Source organism: Vigna unguiculata, chromosome 2, assembly GCF_037176805.1.
Source record: "Vigna unguiculata cultivar grain cowpea cultivar isolate G323 ecotype 2 chromosome 2, ASM3717680v1, whole genome shotgun sequence".
In the NCBI taxonomy this organism is placed as follows: domain Eukaryota; kingdom Viridiplantae; phylum Streptophyta; class Magnoliopsida; order Fabales; family Fabaceae; genus Vigna; species Vigna unguiculata.
In genome coordinates, this window is record NC_140793.1 from 29642621 (window position 1) to 29662083 (window position 19463).

The 19463-nt window shown below is 34.7% G+C and overlaps 3 protein-coding genes across 3 annotated transcripts; 2 read left to right on the plus strand and 1 right to left on the minus strand.

The window, feature by feature from the left end:
• Positions 1–1202: 1202 nt before the first annotated feature.
• Positions 1203–7590, plus strand: LOC114174053 (long-chain-alcohol oxidase FAO4A-like). Its single transcript, XM_028058795.2, has 3 exons — positions 1203–1571; positions 1850–2119; positions 5628–7590. Exons 1-3 carry the CDS (start codon positions 1251–1253, stop codon positions 7464–7466), a joined length of 2430 nt encoding a protein of 809 aa, XP_027914596.1. The 5' UTR covers positions 1203–1250; the 3' UTR covers positions 7467–7590.
• A 1769-nt stretch (positions 7591–9359) lies between these two features.
• On the plus strand, positions 9360–11276 carry LOC114174055 (chitin synthase, putative (DUF1218)). Its single transcript, XM_028058796.2, has 3 exons — positions 9360–9824; positions 9938–10140; positions 10676–11276. Exons 1-3 carry the CDS (start codon positions 9708–9710, stop codon positions 10920–10922), a joined length of 567 nt encoding a protein of 188 aa, XP_027914597.1. The 5' UTR covers positions 9360–9707; the 3' UTR covers positions 10923–11276.
• Positions 11277–12335: 1059 nt separating this feature from the next.
• LOC114171326 (decapping 5-like protein) lies at positions 12336–18669 on the minus strand. Its single transcript, XM_028056438.2, has 7 exons — positions 18252–18669; positions 16935–17035; positions 16205–16279; positions 15268–16098; positions 13210–13389; positions 12985–13095; positions 12336–12888 (listed from the first exon to the last, which is right to left on the minus strand). Exons 1-7 carry the CDS (start codon positions 18412–18414, stop codon positions 12751–12753), a joined length of 1599 nt encoding a protein of 532 aa, XP_027912239.1. The 5' UTR covers positions 18415–18669; the 3' UTR covers positions 12336–12750.
• Positions 18670–19463: the final 794 nt, after the last annotated feature.

Below are 19463 nucleotides of genomic sequence, written 5' to 3' on the forward strand. Positions count from 1 at the left end.
TGGAGAAATTGTTTAAACCTCTAAGTTCTTAATTAAAAGAGACCCCCACAACCAGTTCAAACACTAGTTGGTCCATTGACCTAAGTCAATCATAACAGAGTCTGCTGGGTGATTTCAATGCATTTTAGAAGAAGAAGGAGAAAAAAAAAAGGAAACACACGTCCGTACAAAGTAACTTGATATTCTCTTTAAACTCAAATATCTATATTTAATGGGCCGAAATTTAAATAAATTTAATGTCGTTTACCTTCATTTAATATTATTTAAAATATATGTATGTATGTTTAACCTAAATACCATCTCCAATAAATATGCAATCAATAAAATTAAATGGCTTGAACTAAAAATCCTCTGTAATCTAATATTTTACACCTAAATGTCCTTATAGGAAAACCTTGCCTAGTGCCACACAATATCTACTATCTCTTTCAATTATTGTATTATTAATATTACTAATAGTGTCATATGTCTAACAAGAAAAATCCTCCCTGGCTTATCTGAAAGAGAATATACATCGATATGACCATAATTAATTTAACGTGAGAGGGAAAGGGAAGAAATAATGGAGAACAAATACCTAAAAAGAACAAAAAATATTCGAAATCTGCTAATGATTAGCCATTAAAGTAAAAAATAAATAAATTATTCAGTATTTTTATATTTTTTAAATTATCTGTTTTACTAAGTAATAAAGTTCCACACCTTTATCATGTATTTTATTTATTCTAATCATTTTAGAATTAAATGTCATACTATTATTTTTTATATATATAATTAACCAACATTAATTTGATATTTAGCAATAATGCACTGGTATTTCATTGGACATGGTCAACCAAAGCCATCTATGAATACATGATGGAATCGGGGAAGTAAAATTTATAGTTAAAATTGTAATAAATCAGAAGTAAGTGCGTTTCTCTCCTTTTATAAAAGAATTCCACCAAACATGTTAAAAATTTTGGTTATAGAAATGTATAATTTTCTTATCTTATCATATATCAGAAAAATAATTAATATATGTGTGTGTCTATATACGTGTGTACGTATGCATATGTATTAAAATACACGTTTCATACTATGGTCTCTTTTCCAGTGGTAGAGAAATACTCATTAATTATATATTTCATTTTGTCTTGAAAAGAAAAAACAGATATGGGTAATGGGTATCTGTCAGCGGGTATTATATATATAAAGTGGAAGGGGTTGGAAGAACACAGTGAGTGTTGAGGTTTTTGAGAGCAACAACAATGGAGGAGAGAACCATAGGTAGAAACGGAAGCTCTAGAAAGGGTAGCTTTAGGTTCGGAATAGGAGTAGTGGACGGAAAGAAGGATCACACTGTGGTGGAGCTTGGAAGCATCGACACACACAGACTTCTTCTCAGCGGTGGAGAGAGAGAGAAAAAACACCAACCTCTCACCAACTCTCTCTCTTCCAGGCAAATGAAATCCCTTTCTGCTCTCTGTGACACTATCTTACCTGCCGTCGACAACTTTGTTCACACTTCCGATGAATCTGTCAACACCTTCTATCGGATTTCAGCTTCCATGGCCGGCACACCACAACTCGTACGCTTCTTTTTTCATACCATACCTCTCTTCTCTGCAGTTATAATAACATGAAACGTGTTATATATTAATATCCATTTTAGTTACTATTATGATGTGACGTACATTTGAAATGTATAATGATAATGTTGCAACAGCTTTCATGCTTGTTATGTCTGCATTAAGAAAATGGTCAGGAATAGAGGTTACGTTGTAGTGATGATGATGATGATGAGATTCTGCATAATTATTTTTGTATGTATAGTGAAATCTAATGTGTTTTTGTGATGTTGTTACAGCTTGGGGGAGTGATATGCGAGAAACTGAAACACCCATTGACAGGGTTACTGAAGTTGGTGTTGTGGGTGTTGTCGACGTGGTTTGGGACATTAATGTTGTGTGGGATGGGGTGTGTCTCAACAAAATTCCCCTTCATCCATAGCTATCCTGATTTGTCTCTGCAGAAACGACAAGAGATTATGCGATCTTGGTCTCTCAGTTACCTTCGTCTCTTCAGACTCTTCTTCAGGACCATCAAACTTCTCACTCTCCTTGTCTTCTTTACTCAGGTATTCTATTATAACCTCTTCATTTTTCGATAAATAAAACATATAGATATATATATACATACTCTCTGTTTATTATTAGCTATATAGTAATTCCTTTTATAAGTTATAAATTTGGTGTTTTCCATTCCTGGTGCAATCCATTTTCTCCATGTTTTATGTTCTGTTTGTCTTGTAGTAGCAAGTGCTGTGTCAGAAGAAAGAACAAGTCTTTTTAGTTTTTCAAAGTGATACTTTATCCAAACTCAAATATAATGTTTATGTCTAAATCTAATAAACTGAAAAGTAAATAATTTAATCTTAAAATAAATTAAATATATAAGCAAATTCAAAAGAAAAAATTCTATTCAAATTTTTTACACGATATGATTTTTGAAAAATGTAGAAAATCAAATAAATTTAATTGACATTAATTCTTAATTGTCGGTGTGTGAAATTAGATAAATATTTGAATCGAAAAATAGTATTGACTATTTTTATTTATTTATAGTCCTAATTAATAATATTAATGATAGAAAGACTATGAATGAATTAATTACTGCGTGAGTATGGTACTGAAGTTGCTATACTGTTTTCGTCAGCACATTGACTTTTCTTTCTATATATGAAAACCTTGGAGGAAGCATTAAAGAAAACAACAGTAATTTTTAATAATTAACTTTAAAGGATAATATATAAAATATAATGTTTCTTATAAATTTTTACAAGCATTTCAATTTTGAATACCAACCTGGAGCTCTCACCATGTCTTAATTAGCACACATATAAAACATTCAATGTTTTCTGCTTCTTTGTCTCTCCCTTTTTCTTAAAAAAAAAAATCTTTATTGTTATCACCATTTTTTCCAGTAGCATCTTCTTCCAATAAACTATTTTTATTCATCTGGGTCCAAGTGTATAAATGGTTATGACACCTAATTTATCAGTATGGTATTTTAAAACCCTTTTCAATACAGTGTAATATACTTTTAAAATTAAGTAGTGAAGTTTTTGAGAAATTAATTTATTGCTATGATAAGTGACACTTTATGAATACGACCTTTTTTACTTCTTCTCTTTTCTCAGACTATTTTTAGCATATTGTTCACCACAAACACAGAAGTCAAACTTAAGATTTGAAGTAACTTAAACCTAACGCTTGCATCACTATATATATAATCATATATGATAACATAAATATCATAAAAGACCTAAAAGACCCTAAATTTAGGTAAACCTGTTAGAAGTAGCTTTTGGACCATTTTACAAATGGAGTACGATGATAAAAAGTTAAGAATGTTGGTGGCACTGTTTCTAAACAAGTAAAAATACGAGTCCAAATTTTTTATTAGTTTTTTAGTTTTTTTATGTTGTCCTCTTTAAATATTAAAAGTATACTGTATTTGTATTTTAAATATTTTTTTAATATATTTTAAAACATCAAAATTAGTAGTAATTAGTGTATTATGGAAGTACAGAATAAAAATAACAAACAAAAATCACTAAAGAATCCAAATTCTAAAAACACAACATGTTAGTTTTTTTCTAGGTACACGATTTCAAGGTTAATAACCGTTACATGTATTAGGATTTTGTTAAAAATAGCATGATGTTACTTAAAAATAAATAAATAAACCTTTTAAGGAAGTGCATGAAAAAGCTAACATTAATGTTCCGGTTTGAATTTGTGGCATCGAAAATGTGTGTTATGGTGCAAAACAAAAGTTGGAGTGGTTGAAAGTTGAATGTTATAATCCATTAGATTTAGTTGGTGAGGTGACGATCCTCTAAATCTAACCTTTAGTTTTGTAGCGGCGTTTTTGTGTTAACATCAAACGGTGTTTATGCATCAAATTGCATGCAGGTGAGAAATTTTTAACCAAATCACGAGTTACACTTTATTTCATTTTTCCAATGCTGACCTACCTAACAGGGAATCCCAAGTGAAAAATATAAATGGACTTTTACACTTTCAAAATATCTTTATTATAATCAAGTTCAGATATTAAAAAAAAAATACTATAGCATTTTATTCAAAAAATAAATCCAAATAAACCGTACAAGATACTAATTATCCAACTATATGCACTTCTTGCTCACACCTACAAAATTCAGTTTTTAAAAGAGAGTCAAGTTTTCAACGATGAACAGTAGTACTGAATTCTTCTTCTCTTTTCATTCTCTACCTTTTTAAAATATTAAAAGAACTAGATTAAAATTCGGCTATTTAGAAATCGAATTCCGGCTGATTATTTATGTTGAAAAATTGACTTTCTAATATAAATAATAAATCCGTATAAGTAAGTATATTTAAGTAGAAAAAATGAAATGAGTTTATTTTGAAAAAATATTCTCAATAATAATAACAATGATGATAATTTTGACATAAAACTGAGATGATAGAGATAGAGGAAGGGAATAGAAGCATCATTGAAAGGCACTGCAAAATGTGTACTAAGAAATAAAGGTTGTGGTTGGTCCAGTTGGAGGTTATTAAAAACAACTAGGTGTGTTTGCTAATAAATAAATAAATAAATAAAATTATTATTTAGTGTTTATGATATAAATTGATTAGACATAGCAATAAGATTTGAAAATATGAGGAAAAGAAAAGAAAAGAAAATGAAAGATAGATGATTTCATGTTAGAGTGGGTAGTGGGTGGTAGGAGCTATGGCACTCTAATTGCATTAATAAACCTTTGATTCCAACTCATTCCATTTAAAATCCCTTGAAGAAGGACCCCAAGAAAGGACCATGTCCTTTCCTTCACCATTACTTTTACAATAACTTCACCCTTCCATTAATTTCTCTGCTTCCTATCTTCCACCGTAAACCAAATCATCATAGACCCACATGTCTAATTACACAATTTCAGTAGTAATGTTATTATTAAATGCATATCTTTTCTGAATCCATCGCTTTATTTCATCACTCTAAAATAAAATTTTATGAGAATTAACAAAGTTATTGCATTGTTTTTATCCATAAAAAACTAAACAACACTCAAAAGAGAGAAAAAGAAAAACCATGTTTTTTATAAGTGACTTGTTTTGAAGGTGGTTTTGTAAGGTTCAAAAACTACTTCTAGTTTTAGAAGAAACTGGTTTCCATATCTCACCAACCTTTCACCGACATTTTCCTAACAAGACGAGACAAAGAATGGACCACAAAACTGGCCCAAAATTTTCCACAAATGTTTTCTGATGTCTAAAATGCTTAAGTGTGTGTCCGTGTACTAAGAAGGCATGGGGTGCAAAAAGTAATTGTCCATCATTCCTTCGACCCATTCGATTCATTTCAAAGAATCTATAATGGGTTAAAGCTTCTTGCACCCCATCAAAAAAAATAGATGGTGCAAGAAGTAATAGCTTCTATAACGGTGTAGACATGTTGGAATTATTCATTCACCACCAACTTATGATTTCTACACTTTGATGAAAACATTTTTGTATCGAAATAATTTATTTAAACATTTTCTGGTTACCTGGAACCTCGTACTCATCATGGCATAACACGTGCATTAATTTCAGACAGATGAATCAGAAGAGAACCTTTCATGGAAAGCAATTGGATACTGTGGACCTGATCCAAAATTCAAAGCTCAGTTGAAGAACCACTTTTTAGATGGAAAATCAAAGGGAGCAGAAGAGGATAAGGAAGATGAAGATGCAGAAGAGGTGATAGGACCCCTCTACAAAGGTCTTGTCCATCTCAATAACCCACGAGACATCACTGCAGATGCTCTAAGACGGTTAGGATTCCCTGTCTCTGTCATTCGTAGAAAGCACAAAGCTGCACCAAACTCGTCTTCTCCTTCTTTGGTGATTCAATGTGATGCTGTGGTGGTTGGTTCTGGCTCAGGGGGTGGAGTCATAGCTGGTGTTCTAGCAAAAGCCGGTTACAAAGTGTTGGTGCTGGAAAAGGGAGGCTATTCTGCAAGGAACAATCTTTCTCTTCTTGAAGGACAAACCATGGATCAAATGTACCTCAATGGTGGATTGGTTGCGAGTGATGACATGGGTATGTTCATACTATCAGGATCCACTGTTGGTGGAGGCTCGGCGATAAACTGGTCTGCTTGCATTAAAACCCCACAGCATGTGTGCAAGGAATGGTGTGAGAAACATGGGCTAGAGCTGTTTGAGAGTGAATTGTACAGAGAAGCCTTGGATGCTGTCTGTGAGAAGATGGGAGTTCAGACTGAGATTGAAGATGAAGGATTCAACAATGCTGTTCTGAGAAAAGGGTGTCAAGAGATGGGGTATCCTGTGAATACAATTCCCAGGAATTCTTCATCAGATCATTACTGTGGCTGGTGCTGCATGGGTTGTAAGGATGGGAAGAAGAAGGGTACCTTAGAAACATGGTTAGTGGACTTGGTGAAATCTGGAAATGGAGCAATTCTTCCAGGTTGTGAGGCACTGAAAGTGTTGCACAAGAAAATGGAAGGGAGGGATAGAAAGGTTGCACGTGGAGTGGCCTTTGAATTTGAATATAAAGGGATTAAAGACATTTGTGTGGCGGAGTCCAAGGTCACCATTGTAGCATGTGGAGCTCTATGTACGCCAGCATTGCTTAAAAGAAGTGGCTTAAGGAATCAGAACATTGGGAGGAACTTACATCTTCATCCAGTGACAATGGCTTGGGGCTACTTCCCAGATGAACCTGCTTCTGAGGTGTGGCCAGAGGCATATAAGAAGAGCTATGAAGGAGGGATAATGACAGCAATGTCCTCTGTTGTTGGAGAGTTTGAACAATCTGGATATGGTGCAGTGATCCAAACACCTTCATTGCATCCTGGTATGTTCTCAATTGTCACACCATGGACTTCTGGAGTAGATATAAGAGATCGAATGCGAAAATTTTCTAGAACAGCTCATATATTTGCATTGGCAAGGGATAAAGGATCAGGTACAGTGCAATCACCACATCGTATCAGTTATACATTGGCAGATGTAGATGAAGAGAACTTGCAGAAAGGAATTGATAAGGTGCTGAGAATTCTGGCGGCTGCTGGAGCTGAAGAAATTGGAACACATCATAATAAGGGAAGGACCTTAAAGGTAAAGAAAGTGAGCTATCATGAGTTTGAGAAGTTCGTTAAGGAGGAAAGTTCAAGGCCACTGGCAGATCTTTCAACACCATTGTGCTCAGCACATCAAATGGGGAGTTGCAGAATGGGTTCGAATCCAAAGCAATCAGTGGTGAATCAGACAGGAGAAACATGGGAAATGGAAGGCCTTTATTTGGCTGATACAAGTGTCTTTCCCACAGCTTTGGGAGTGAATCCAATGGTCACTGTTCAAGCTATTGCTTATTGCGTAGCACAATCTGTTGTAGAAGTTCTCAGAAGGAAAAGAAGTAAATGAGGGGAAAAAAACTAGTGCTATTTCTGTAGCTCCAATGTTACTGAATACTCAGAAAAAACCTTGTTCAAATAATTTGGTGAGAAAAGCCATGGTTGAAATTCTAACAACTTCCTGGTTAATTTTACATTTTGTGCATACCTTTTATTATAATCGTAACTGCTGATTTTAAATCAACAGTTATTACTGTATTTTACCCTGAAAAGTGTTCCCTCACTTTAGATTTTACAACTGCAGTTCTATAAATCAGTAACAATACTTCAGTTCCAGAAGATCTTCATGTCCTTAATAGCATCTCTTTCACATAATAGCATAACCACTGCTCCTTTGTGAGATGAGGGAAGAGAATTAAATCAAAAGAAAGCAATTATCATCTCAACATTTATCATATAATGCACAATATTTTCCTCCCTGCTTATTCTAGTTAGTACTAATGTTGTCTTCACATAACATTTTCATTTGGTTTTACATGAAGTCTGATTCTTAATCATCTGTCATAGAAATCTGACATTATTCCTTGGGTGACATTGTGCCAGACACCTTACTGAAAAGATGGAAATGGCATCGTGTAAGCATTTCCCATCTAACAAGGCAAAGTTCCCAAACAAATGTTCATGTGAAGTGATATCTGCAGCTAACTAGGATAAGACATTCTTCTCATGTTGTTACAGCTAAACCCCAAAACCTCAATAATCTACTTATAAAATGCTAAAGCCTCAAACATACTCAAAGTGCAGATTTATAATCTCCGAGTCAGCACTTTTGCAAAAAGAAATAAACTAAAAAAGTCGTTATTTACCAATCAGTAGCAAATTTCAGTGTGGAACTGTTTCTTTTTTACCTTCAAAATCATAATGAACAAACATACAAGGTAAGCAATCGTACTCAGAAAAAGTATCCCTATCTGTTTTTGGTGAGTGATGGGATTGGAGATTGGTGAGGGGCCACCATCATTGAAATTTGATGTGGCTCTTACAAATTAGAACGAAAGTAGTACCGTAGCATTTGATAACTTGATACCCTTGCAATCGTCATGAAACAAAAAAAAAAAAAAAAACATTTTGAGTTCGTTTTCTTTCTTTCTGGGAAGGTGCAGGAGGAAGAAAAGCACAGCGTGACCCAGATGAACATGGAAGGGAAAAAAAAGGCATAAACTAATATTCTCCCAGCACCCATTTGCAATGTTTATGTAATATTTTAAACGCAAGTCCCAAAAGCGAAGAAAGCTACAATTTTTAACAATGCGAATCCACAGGCAATTTGAATTGGGAATAGGGTTTCAACAATTAAACAAGTCCAAGTCAAATGAAAACGGAACTCACGATGTGAAGAATAATACTAATGCACAGTTGATCGATGATTATTCTTCTCTCCCAAACCCACATGTCTTCACAGGAATCGAATCCGGGCCTTTAATAGAGTGAATCTTCGAGGAAACGTCAAAGAAAGAGGCTTTAGACAGAAGAGGGTAATCAATGGCAATTACAATTACCATAGGTAACAGCTTCGGCGCCTTAAATTTAATTAATTTTTCAATTCATGTCAATGTGGCCCCACACAACACCTCAAACAGATAAGAAACTTCTATCTGTCATTTGGGTTTAAACCATGGAAATGGGAATATAAACTTTTCTTTTCTCATGAAAAGTGGCATAAAGAGAACCCTCACCGCATAAACCGATTGAAGAGATGAGAAGGGAAGAGAGGTTTACCTATGAAAGTGGCAAGTACTTAATTTCGAGGGCAATTATCCGTGTATAGTTGTTAATACAGATAAAGTACAGAAAAATTAGGAAACTTCCTTACCAGTCCTTATCATCATTGAGAAAAAAAAAAAACGAACCTTTCTGCACAGATAGTTGTTGTTTATATGCTATATTAAAATTTTGTTCAATTTATGTCTCCAAATTGGGTTTATTCTTGTTGTCTATCTCCAACTTGGTAAAAAGCTATTTCAGCAAGCGGTTGACTAACTAGAAAACAAATGGAAAAGGTTTAGCTGGTTTTTCCCAATTGAGGATATATGCAGTTAGGAATGGTATCTCCTTCAAAACAATGATAGACACTTTGGGGAGGAAGTCTCAACTACTACTACTACAACTACAAAAGAAGAGACTCAAAGAAGAGAAGGGTGATGACCAACACATTCAAGGCACCATCTTTCTATTTGAGTAGCTTCCAAGAGTTATTCTTTATTCTCTCTTCTCTCTTCTCTGCTGTCTTCACAGAATCAACCAACCCACCATGGTGGAAAGTCCTCCTAAATTCAAATTCACATTCATCTTCTTCATCATCTTCTCCCTCTCTCTTGGCTTAGTTTCCTTCTCCTTGTGCGTAGTCTCTGAGATTAAGAGACACAAGGTGAGTAGTGTGTTCCTGTTCTATTCTTGAATTAAGACCTTGCTGTTAGGAGTTTTTTCTTCTTCTTTTTTTTTTCTGAAACTGGTTCTGAATTCTGATGCTTTGTTCTGTAGAAGGAGGATCTCAGATGGAATGGGAAACTGTGTCATTTACCGTCAAGTCCAGCATTTGGATTGGGTATTGCATCATTGGTTTGTTTGGCTTTGGTGCAGAGCATTGGGAATTCTATATTGTTCAAGAATTGCTGTTCGGCAGGGAAAAGAAACGCACGGTTTAAGATACCTATCGTTGCAAGGATTCTGCTTTTGATCTCCTGGTAAGTTAATAATCTTTTTCATATCTGTTTTTAGTTGTTAGCACATCACATTCCACAATCACAGGTTAAGGAAAGAACACAGTTTGTTTACTTGATTATTGGCTTGTGCATTGTCATCATTTACCTGTTAGAATGGACATATTTGCTCTAGAAATAAAGTTTGATTTTTGTAACTTCATTATTGAAAGTGGACGCAACACCATCCAATCTAGTTGTCAAACCGAACTTTCTTTCTTCAGGTTTGGATTGATTTTAACAGTAAAATATAGAGTACATCATTTTCAGCAACTGTGTGCCAAGTGGTTTTCCATGATTGGCCACAGGTTGGCAAATTCAATCATTTTCGGTGTGAAGACTGCAAAGCTAGAAAATTGTAGATACGTGGATCTGTTAAAATCCTATAGAGATGGTAACTCTTAATATTAGGAATTGAAAAAATAATAATAGTAAAGATTAGAGAATTGAAATTGTACTCTTTTTTTTCCTTTGAAAATCCCAAATATAAGTCTAACATTGGTATGGATTATGGTTGCAGGCTAGGGTTTGGAATTGCAGTTGTTTTATTAATTGCTGCCACAAGCATGAGCAAAAGGCAAGCATATGGGGAAGGGTGGTTGAATGGTGAATGCTACCTTGTTAAAAAAGGGACATATGCTGGTTTAGCCATATTGATTTTAGTTACAGTAGGATCATTAATTGGTTCAGGTTTGTTAACAATGAAGACGAATAAGGCAGATCAGGGTCACAAAATACACGCACAAACGGGTGAAACTAGGGAGTAAAGAATTTGTACATGGAAAGCATAATATAGTAAAATGCAGAGTCAGAGTTTTGGTACAAAGGAAGGAATTGAGGATCATCAACTACTGTAGAAAGAAGGCTTAAATGTTGCATAGAGAAAGATCGAAGGTGGTGGAGGCAACAAAAAATGTTTGAATTGGGTATTACATTTTTTTTTCGACTTACATGATACGAAAGAGACATTTGTTTTGTATACATTCTCCCCGAGGTAGAAACTGCCTCATACAGGAACTCATTTTGGATCCTACCCCCATAGTTAATAATTGTTTTGTACAGATAGTTTCATATGCTTCGTTGTTGCCATCGTTTTATTTAATTTTAAAGCATTTCTACGACTTCTAGGCATCGTGTTCTACAATTTTAAAACAAAGTCTCCGAGTCGCAGGCCACGCAAGGAATGATAATTTTACCCCGAAACAACCAGGCCGAATCAATTTCTTTCTTCAGGGAGGCCAGGCCCAAGGTAGCACCTCAAGAATAATTGTTAGGGCTTTTTATTTGAATTTACAAAGTTGCCGAATACTCATAACTTCAAAGAACATAAGTTCACAATCACATTCTCAATTCTATAGTTCGGCTTACAGAACAAGTTTAATAGTTAAAGTTAATTTAACTTCATTAATTAACAATCGTTTATAGACGGAATTGATCATAGCTTTAACAATTGACAGCTTAAAAAATCTCCTGTCCAGTTAGTACGAGATCCGAATGTTGAGTCACAAATTATTTTTGAAATTAAAATAAAATATAGATTCCTGAAATTTATAATTTAGTTTAACAATAATCCTAAAATAAATCGTTTATCAACATTAGAATGTGGACCATTCATCATGAGGCTGAAGTAGTCCTTACAAAAAGTTCAGACTGTTCGATTTTTCAGAACACATCCAGACATGTAACACGACGCTGATTTTTGAATCAAAGTTTAATAGAGAAAATCTAGCCGCCCCTGTCGCAAACGCCAGTTTGACTAGTCAAAACAAAGAAACCTGGACATCGGTGCTTACAAGACTAGATTAGACAAAATATCATCATCAATATATACAATGGTAATGTTATTTTAACAACTCATTTCCACACATCTCACGTTCTCTCAATCACACCTATATTGGTCCCCTCCCCTCTCCATTTTCATCATCAACACCCAACACTATCAGGTCATCGAGAAACGTAATAATAATGCTACAAAATAACATTTACCCAAAATATAATCCATGATATAATCAATGGCATCTAAAAGAATTCCTAAAGATATCGATGAAGTGGACAAATAGAAAGATGGTCCTGCCACTACACGCTAGAAAACAAATAAACTCCACAAAACGTCTTCTTTTGATTCCCATGTTATCACAAAAGCAACATCACCATGAGATTTAATATATAATATCGTAATGTAAATAGAAAATTATCAGCATTTTAAAAGTTATTATTAGCATAAATCTTATCATCCATAAAGGTCACTAGGACTCGCTAACAACGGCTATATATGACCCAAAAGATGTTAATTTTTTAATGGAGGGCCGAGGGAGAGCGAATTGATTCACTGTAAGAGTAAGAGTTCCTCTGGCTACTGATTGGTATATAGAATTATGGACAGCAATTACTTAAAACGTCAAACGCCAGTTCATGATCTAAAAAAACATGAAAATGGCGGTCATATCTAAGTTTGACATTCCAGCCTCCACCTGTGAAAGTTCCATAAGCATGTTAACATCATTGACGTAAAGACAAGGATCACACACAGCAAACATAGGCAAAATTGGCGGGGAGCTCTGGACAACACCAGATAAACAGAAAGTCCTGATACCACTAGAGAGGAAAGTTTGGACCACGCCCTCTCCCACCATAGCCATAACCCCTTCCTCCCCAATTATATGAGCCCCTGAAATTCTCACCCCGTCCAGCGCCATAACTAAAATTATGCCTCTGCTGGAAATTGCCAAATGTCTGAAAAAGAAATGGATAAACAATACATCAAAATTACATTGTAGTTCATGGATAACTTCACATCCAGAAATTTCAGTTCTTAATGTGTTTGCTGACCTCTGTATCCTGTTTCATTCTCTCGGAGAAACGATTTTGTCCGTTCCTTGATCCACGGGTCAAAGAGTTACAGGAAATTGTGTCAAAAAAGTCATCTTTCTTGTATGCTGACTGCAAGAAAAGGCAAGAATAAAAGACTTATTCAAGCTCAAACAAAATTTGTTTACTCCATCCATTTCAAAATGGAAAGAAATTCTTATCAAAGGAAAACATTTTGAGTCCTACCTTATGGTTTGGTACCATCCCATGATATTCCCTGTTACCCAGATTGAGAGAAGTATTATCCTGTACTCCCTCTATTGTGGTTGCATTTCCAAGAGAGCCCCATACTTCATCTTTTCTGAACTTTTCATTCATGGCCTCAAAATCAAACTCTTCAGTGAATTGTGGAGCTGTGTATTGAGGCTGAAAAAATCAACAACACACGATTTACATGTATATAAATATAAATAAATAAAATATATATATATATATATATATATATATATATATATATATATATAACTATACTAAAAAGAGAGCTAATGCATGACCATGTAGTGGATATGGAGAGGGTAGATATATGCAGATTTACCCTCAGTAACCTACAGTTCTAAAGGCAGCAATCTTATGGTTGTGTTAAGTCTTCCCCTCGATATTAATTTATTATAATATTTAAATATATTAGTTATCTGCCATAGTTTCCTAGCATGTGATCTGGTAGTTACGTGCTTCTAGTACAGGAAACTGCCTCTGCTCACTAGATAAGAGCCACATTTTGTAGGTAATTCAAGTAGTGAAATTTAACCAAATCGGTTACTTAAGATCAACTTTCTAATTGCAAAGTAAAAAATACCCAACGTAGGTTAAAAACCCCAATAGACTGAGATGTATGCAACCCACAAAAACTAAGACTTAAATACCCATTTTTGTGTATAACTTGAAAAGAAAAATGTAGCTTCCAGATGCACTTAGAAAACAAGAAATATTATCTCTACATTCAAGGAAACGGTATTCACAAATCAATTGGACTATGCTTAAATTTAAACAATTCGCTTGAGAACAGTGTGATTGGTAATTTTAAGCAACTCCATGTTCACTTACAAACCGAGAAGTGACTTAACAAACAATAGAATATAGTAAAATTTTACAGGCACAACCAATAGACAAAGCTAGGTTAGTTTGTTAATTTGGTATGTGAGCAAGACATAAATTTTAATAATCTCCCCATCAACTATCCATTTTTCCTATCCCTCAAATGCAGAATTGCAGGTTTAGGGTAAGAATATCCTTATCTACTACAGTAGCTATCCACAACCTATGAGATCTTCGATTCCAGATCAGTTTTATAAAGTTAAGTTAAATTTAAAATTCACTATCTAAGATGGTATTTAAGTATTTTGGAAAACTGTGTTGACACAGCAAACTCACTGTCTCCAAAGTATTTCTTGTTTTTCTGAAAGCCTTTCTCCCAAGTTCGTGTTTCCTGTTGTGGTGCCACCTTAAGCGAAGCAAAGTTTCTAGTAACCACCATTTTCTCTGTGAATACAATATAGCGGGTGAGATCCTAGGTTTATGAATTTTTTTTGTATTGAAAGTCTTCCTAAGAGGGTGTTTTGGTAAGTGTGTTCTGTGGTGGTAGTTAAGAAATGTTTCGATCGGGGGAGTGTAAAAAATGTGAAAGAGACGAGCAATGTATAAAGAAAAAGTTGCGACCCATTGCCTTAAGGTTTTGATTGAAGATTATGTTATGGTCTTTTGAGGGTTTGTTCATAACTCATTCGTGATGAATCCACCTAATGTTTCCTCTTGAACAACTTAACAAGTGATATTAGAGTCTATCCTTGCAAGGTTTGTTAGGCCTATTATGCCACATGCAAAACTGTCATTGAACCACGACAAATATCTATTCTCAAGTTAGAGATGTTCAATCTTTGACATGAGAGAGTCTATTGAAGATCTCATAGAACGGTATAGTATGTGAGTAAGTACAAACCTCACATTACAAGTCCATTTTATAAAATTGAAATAGAATTAAAATCTACTTTTTAAGTAATATAAAGTCCAAAAAACAATAAAACAATAAGTGAACACAAAACCATGTAAGGTAGAGCCATTCCTCATCAATTTTAAACTATTCTTTACTCCGGTTTGTATTAAGAAACTACTCATTATATATAACAATTTGTATGCAATAGTGATTTCGAAAACAGACCAACAATATAAGCCATACAAAGAATATCCTGCCTTGCCTTATCCAACCTGCACTACTCCCATAAAAAGCATATGAGCAAATTTTCTAACCTTTTGCACTGAAGTAGGTAGTGGAAGCAGCGGTGCTTGAGATGCTGGAAATGGCATCAATGCAGAGGAACCAAAGGATGTTTGAGTCAGAGAACCCATACCCTTTTGATTAGGGTTCAAATTATGTGTAGTAGATAATAACTGTTCTCTAGGATTCGCAAATTGATCTGGTGTTAACAAAGATGGTGTTGTTGGCAAGAGACCTGAAGTAGAATCTACAAATGAAGGAGCAGAATGTCGAGGATGAATTGCCCTCGGGTCAGGACAAATGTCTTGATAAGGGGAAGAAAACTGAGGCATGTTTGATCCATCAAAAGCCATGGATGCAGAATATGGCACGGGTATCAAAAGGGATGGAACATCAAGAGAATCAGAATTTTTTAAAGAGGTAAGAGAATTCGAATGAGTCAGATTAACAAGAGAAGAAGACGTTGCAGAAGATATAGGTAGACCACGCTCTGGAAAACCTGTCCATCCCCCCTTTGTAGGTAACTGAGGTTCTGCATTTTTAATCTGATTCTGCACAACTACAGATGCTGCAATCGGTGGGGAGTAAAGGGAACTAGATTGTAGCAGAGAATGAGAACCACTGCTAGATAAATCACTAGGCCCTTGCCAACTCATTGCTGAAGAAAAAGATGGATGACTGGCAACTTTAGTAGCAGCAGATGAATTTGAAGGTCCCAGTTCAGTTACCGACTGATAAGAAGGCAACCCAACAGGAAAGGGTTTACTAGATATCTCAGGGGTATCTTGCCTTTGAATTGATTCTGTCAAATTTCTACCTCCGACTGAGGCCGCAGGGGAACCTGGGGACCCAGAATATTGTGACTGAAAGAAAAAAGACAAAAATAAATTAAAAGAAACAGTAACATCATTGAGAAGTGTATGATTTCAGAATACAAATTATTATCGTGCGGTCCTTTAACACAGGTACCTGAATAATAGCTGGATCACTAAGAACCTGCTCTTCTGATTTAGAAGATGTGGAGGGTGACTTGATCTGCAAATTCTGAAAGGGCAAAATTCATAAGAACATGCACAGCTTAGATAAGCATGTTAAGCGTGCATTCAAGAAAGCTCTTGTGACCAAATGGTTGTGTTATAGACTTTCATATTAGATTTGTCAATTTTAAATTTCTCAGAATGTTTCTCCATATAAAACATAAGCACCGCTCACAACTAAAGAGCAAATATGCTAGATAAGCCATTATTATGAAACCAGGCAGGTGCAATTTAATGAGAACAAAAGAAAAAAAGAAACAAACAAAAAGCAACCTTGTTCGTGATCAAACTAGAGGAGAATTGGTAGAAAATAAATATCAGAATTCACAAGCCTCCAAAATCTACCAATTTCACCAAAACATGAGTTTGAGCACTATTGCAATTGAAAACGATGCACTTCGGTAGAAATGTCTTCTATTATGAGAAAAATTTATTTAATGAAAACTTGTCACAAGTTAAAACATTAAAGCCCCAATCATAAATCATTCATTAATCACACAGATGCGTTAGAACCCTGAAAACTAAGATATATAACACCTATACAACACTAACCAGGCCTTATTCTGCTAGGTGGGTGAGATACTTCACAGCTTTAATGAAGACATACCAGATCACAACAATATTTACATGCCATATCAGTTAAACAATAATGCTATAATTACCTTAATGTCACTTCCACGGAAAAGAATGTATTCATAAACCTTATCACTTGGAGGAACTTGTGTTGCATCTTTTCTTCTCCCCTCCGTTCCATAAGATTTAACTGCAATCTCGTATCAGAAGAATTTCCATGTTAGAAAGAAACTTTCACATTAAAGAAATACAATTTTTAGATAGCCACGTAACATAACGAAGTTCATCTTTTGGAAACTAATTAACAGAATATCTAATATCAACTTTAATTCCATGCATAATCATATAATAGCTGACTTCCATTAACGCCTATTAAATTAAAACATACTATCAAATATCCATAGTCATAACTCTGCCACAGTTATTTCATTTAAGAAAAAAAGGGCCACGTATATATATACCAATGTCTTATTGTTCATTAGGCAATGTACATGCATCTTTTAGGATGACTATAGTATTTTTATTCATGATTGGGCGGGGTGGGGTTGACAAAAGATTTAGGCAAAACTTAATCATCAGACGAACGACAGAACTTGAAGAGGTACTGTTCATCAAAAACAGGAAACCATGGTTTCCCTTATGTAAAGAAATAAACATATGCCCCTGTCCTTCCAGGTTTACAAAACAAATAGAAGTGGAAATTCTGGCATGTAGCCTACAGAAAAAGGTGTATAGTGTAGACAACAAACTGATGAATATCACCAGTCGAAAATGTCATAGAATTCAGACAAAGGGCAAATTGTCAAAAGGAAGAACTATGATTAATGCGATTCTGTTGTACACTTATTCCCTACGAGCTAGGACAATGGCAGTAACTCGAAGTCCAAAATTTATACTAAAAGAGAAGGAAAAATCGTGTCATCATCAACCTATTAATTTCGCAATGTCCATCCATCCATCCATCGCCAGCATTTTAGGCATAAAGCCAGTACTATTAACCTAAGCAAAATTCAAAGTATTCCAAATAGTGTCACTGAAGTTTTAATTTGTGGTCACGGTTTCATTAATTCCCTGATACATAAAAAAAAAATGCCGCCACAATTACAGATTAAAAGATCTCAAAAACATTGCAGTTGTGGCCAAACTCGGGGTTACTCGTTTCCATCCACATTGTCTCCCTATTGAATAAAGCTAGGTTCCATCATCAAGCTGGCGTTAACTTGTCTAATCAAAACACCAATGAACCCTTTCTCATCCTATCAAATCCAGCGTTGGAAAACGAAGCTCTGAACATCAAAATTACTCAAACAAAACACCGTTGCATCATCGACAACCACAAAAACATAATATACGGTGATTTCGCTGCAATGTAACGAAACCCAACGTTACGTTAACGGCTCACGTACCGTTCTTCAAGCCGATGGTGGAATCCTGGACGTTAAGGAGATAGAGAACGCCCTCGTAGCGAATCTCGCACTTCGAAATCAAGCTTATGAAGCAGCCAATGAAGGACTCCGCGGAATTGGACGGAGGAGTTGAAGGACCGTTGGCGCCAAATTCACTCGCCATGGATGTGGAAGCGGAAGCTGGTTCGCGATCACTGTGAAGAGAACGAAAATAACGATGAAAGGAAATTGAAGAAAAATTTTGCTCGGTATTAGGGTTTCTCTCTGTATCGGTTTAAATGGCTTTCTTGCTTCGTGTTTGCCTCGCGCGAATGTTGCGTTTGTGAAAAAGTTGTGACAAAGATCGCCAACACAACACTTTGATCAGCGCGATAAGAAGCGGGCTTTCCTTTTCTCACATTCGCCCTTCAAATATAAGCTCACTACACAACAGAATCAATTGGATATATACGGGTATTATTATAAATACTCGGTTTGGGTGTGATTATTATTTTTTAGTGTGATAAAAAAAAGTTTTATATCAAAACTGTTTTTCTTTAAAGAAAGACGACAATATTTATTATACTGGATTAATTCATTATTCATAATTTTTTTTTAAAATAGTCTCAATTAATGATTATAAATAAAATATTAAATTTAATTAATAATTTAATCTTTATATTAAGGTTTATAATTCATCTATGATGAGTTACATTTGTTAAATAGGATAAATTTGATTTTATAATATATTTGGAAGTTATACATGTCAAAATTTGTTTATTTTCTATTTTATAATTCATTGGTTTTATTTATTATCTTTCATCTCCATTCATCTCTTACCACCTTCTTCCACGATTTTGTTATCACCGAATGCAAAACAAATTGAGATTCTAAATTATCGTGAATGTAAACAAATTTGAGATTTTAAAATGTTTTTTTTAACAACATAGTAGTCTAAGCATTAAAATTCGATTATGATTCGGTTCACTTAGTTCTGTCCCAGAATAATTGATGTTATTTGCAAACAAAAATTCCTCAACAATTGTCCTACTATAAATTTCACTATTGGATTGTGACTTGAACCACTTGACCTCTGCCACAAGACAATTGATGTTATTCACAACAATCTCCCCCACCTAACCTCTATTACGGGATAATCGTGCAATCTATAATAATCTCTTGAACAAGTGTCTATTATAATCAAACTCGTAACCTTGATTCTAATATTTGAAT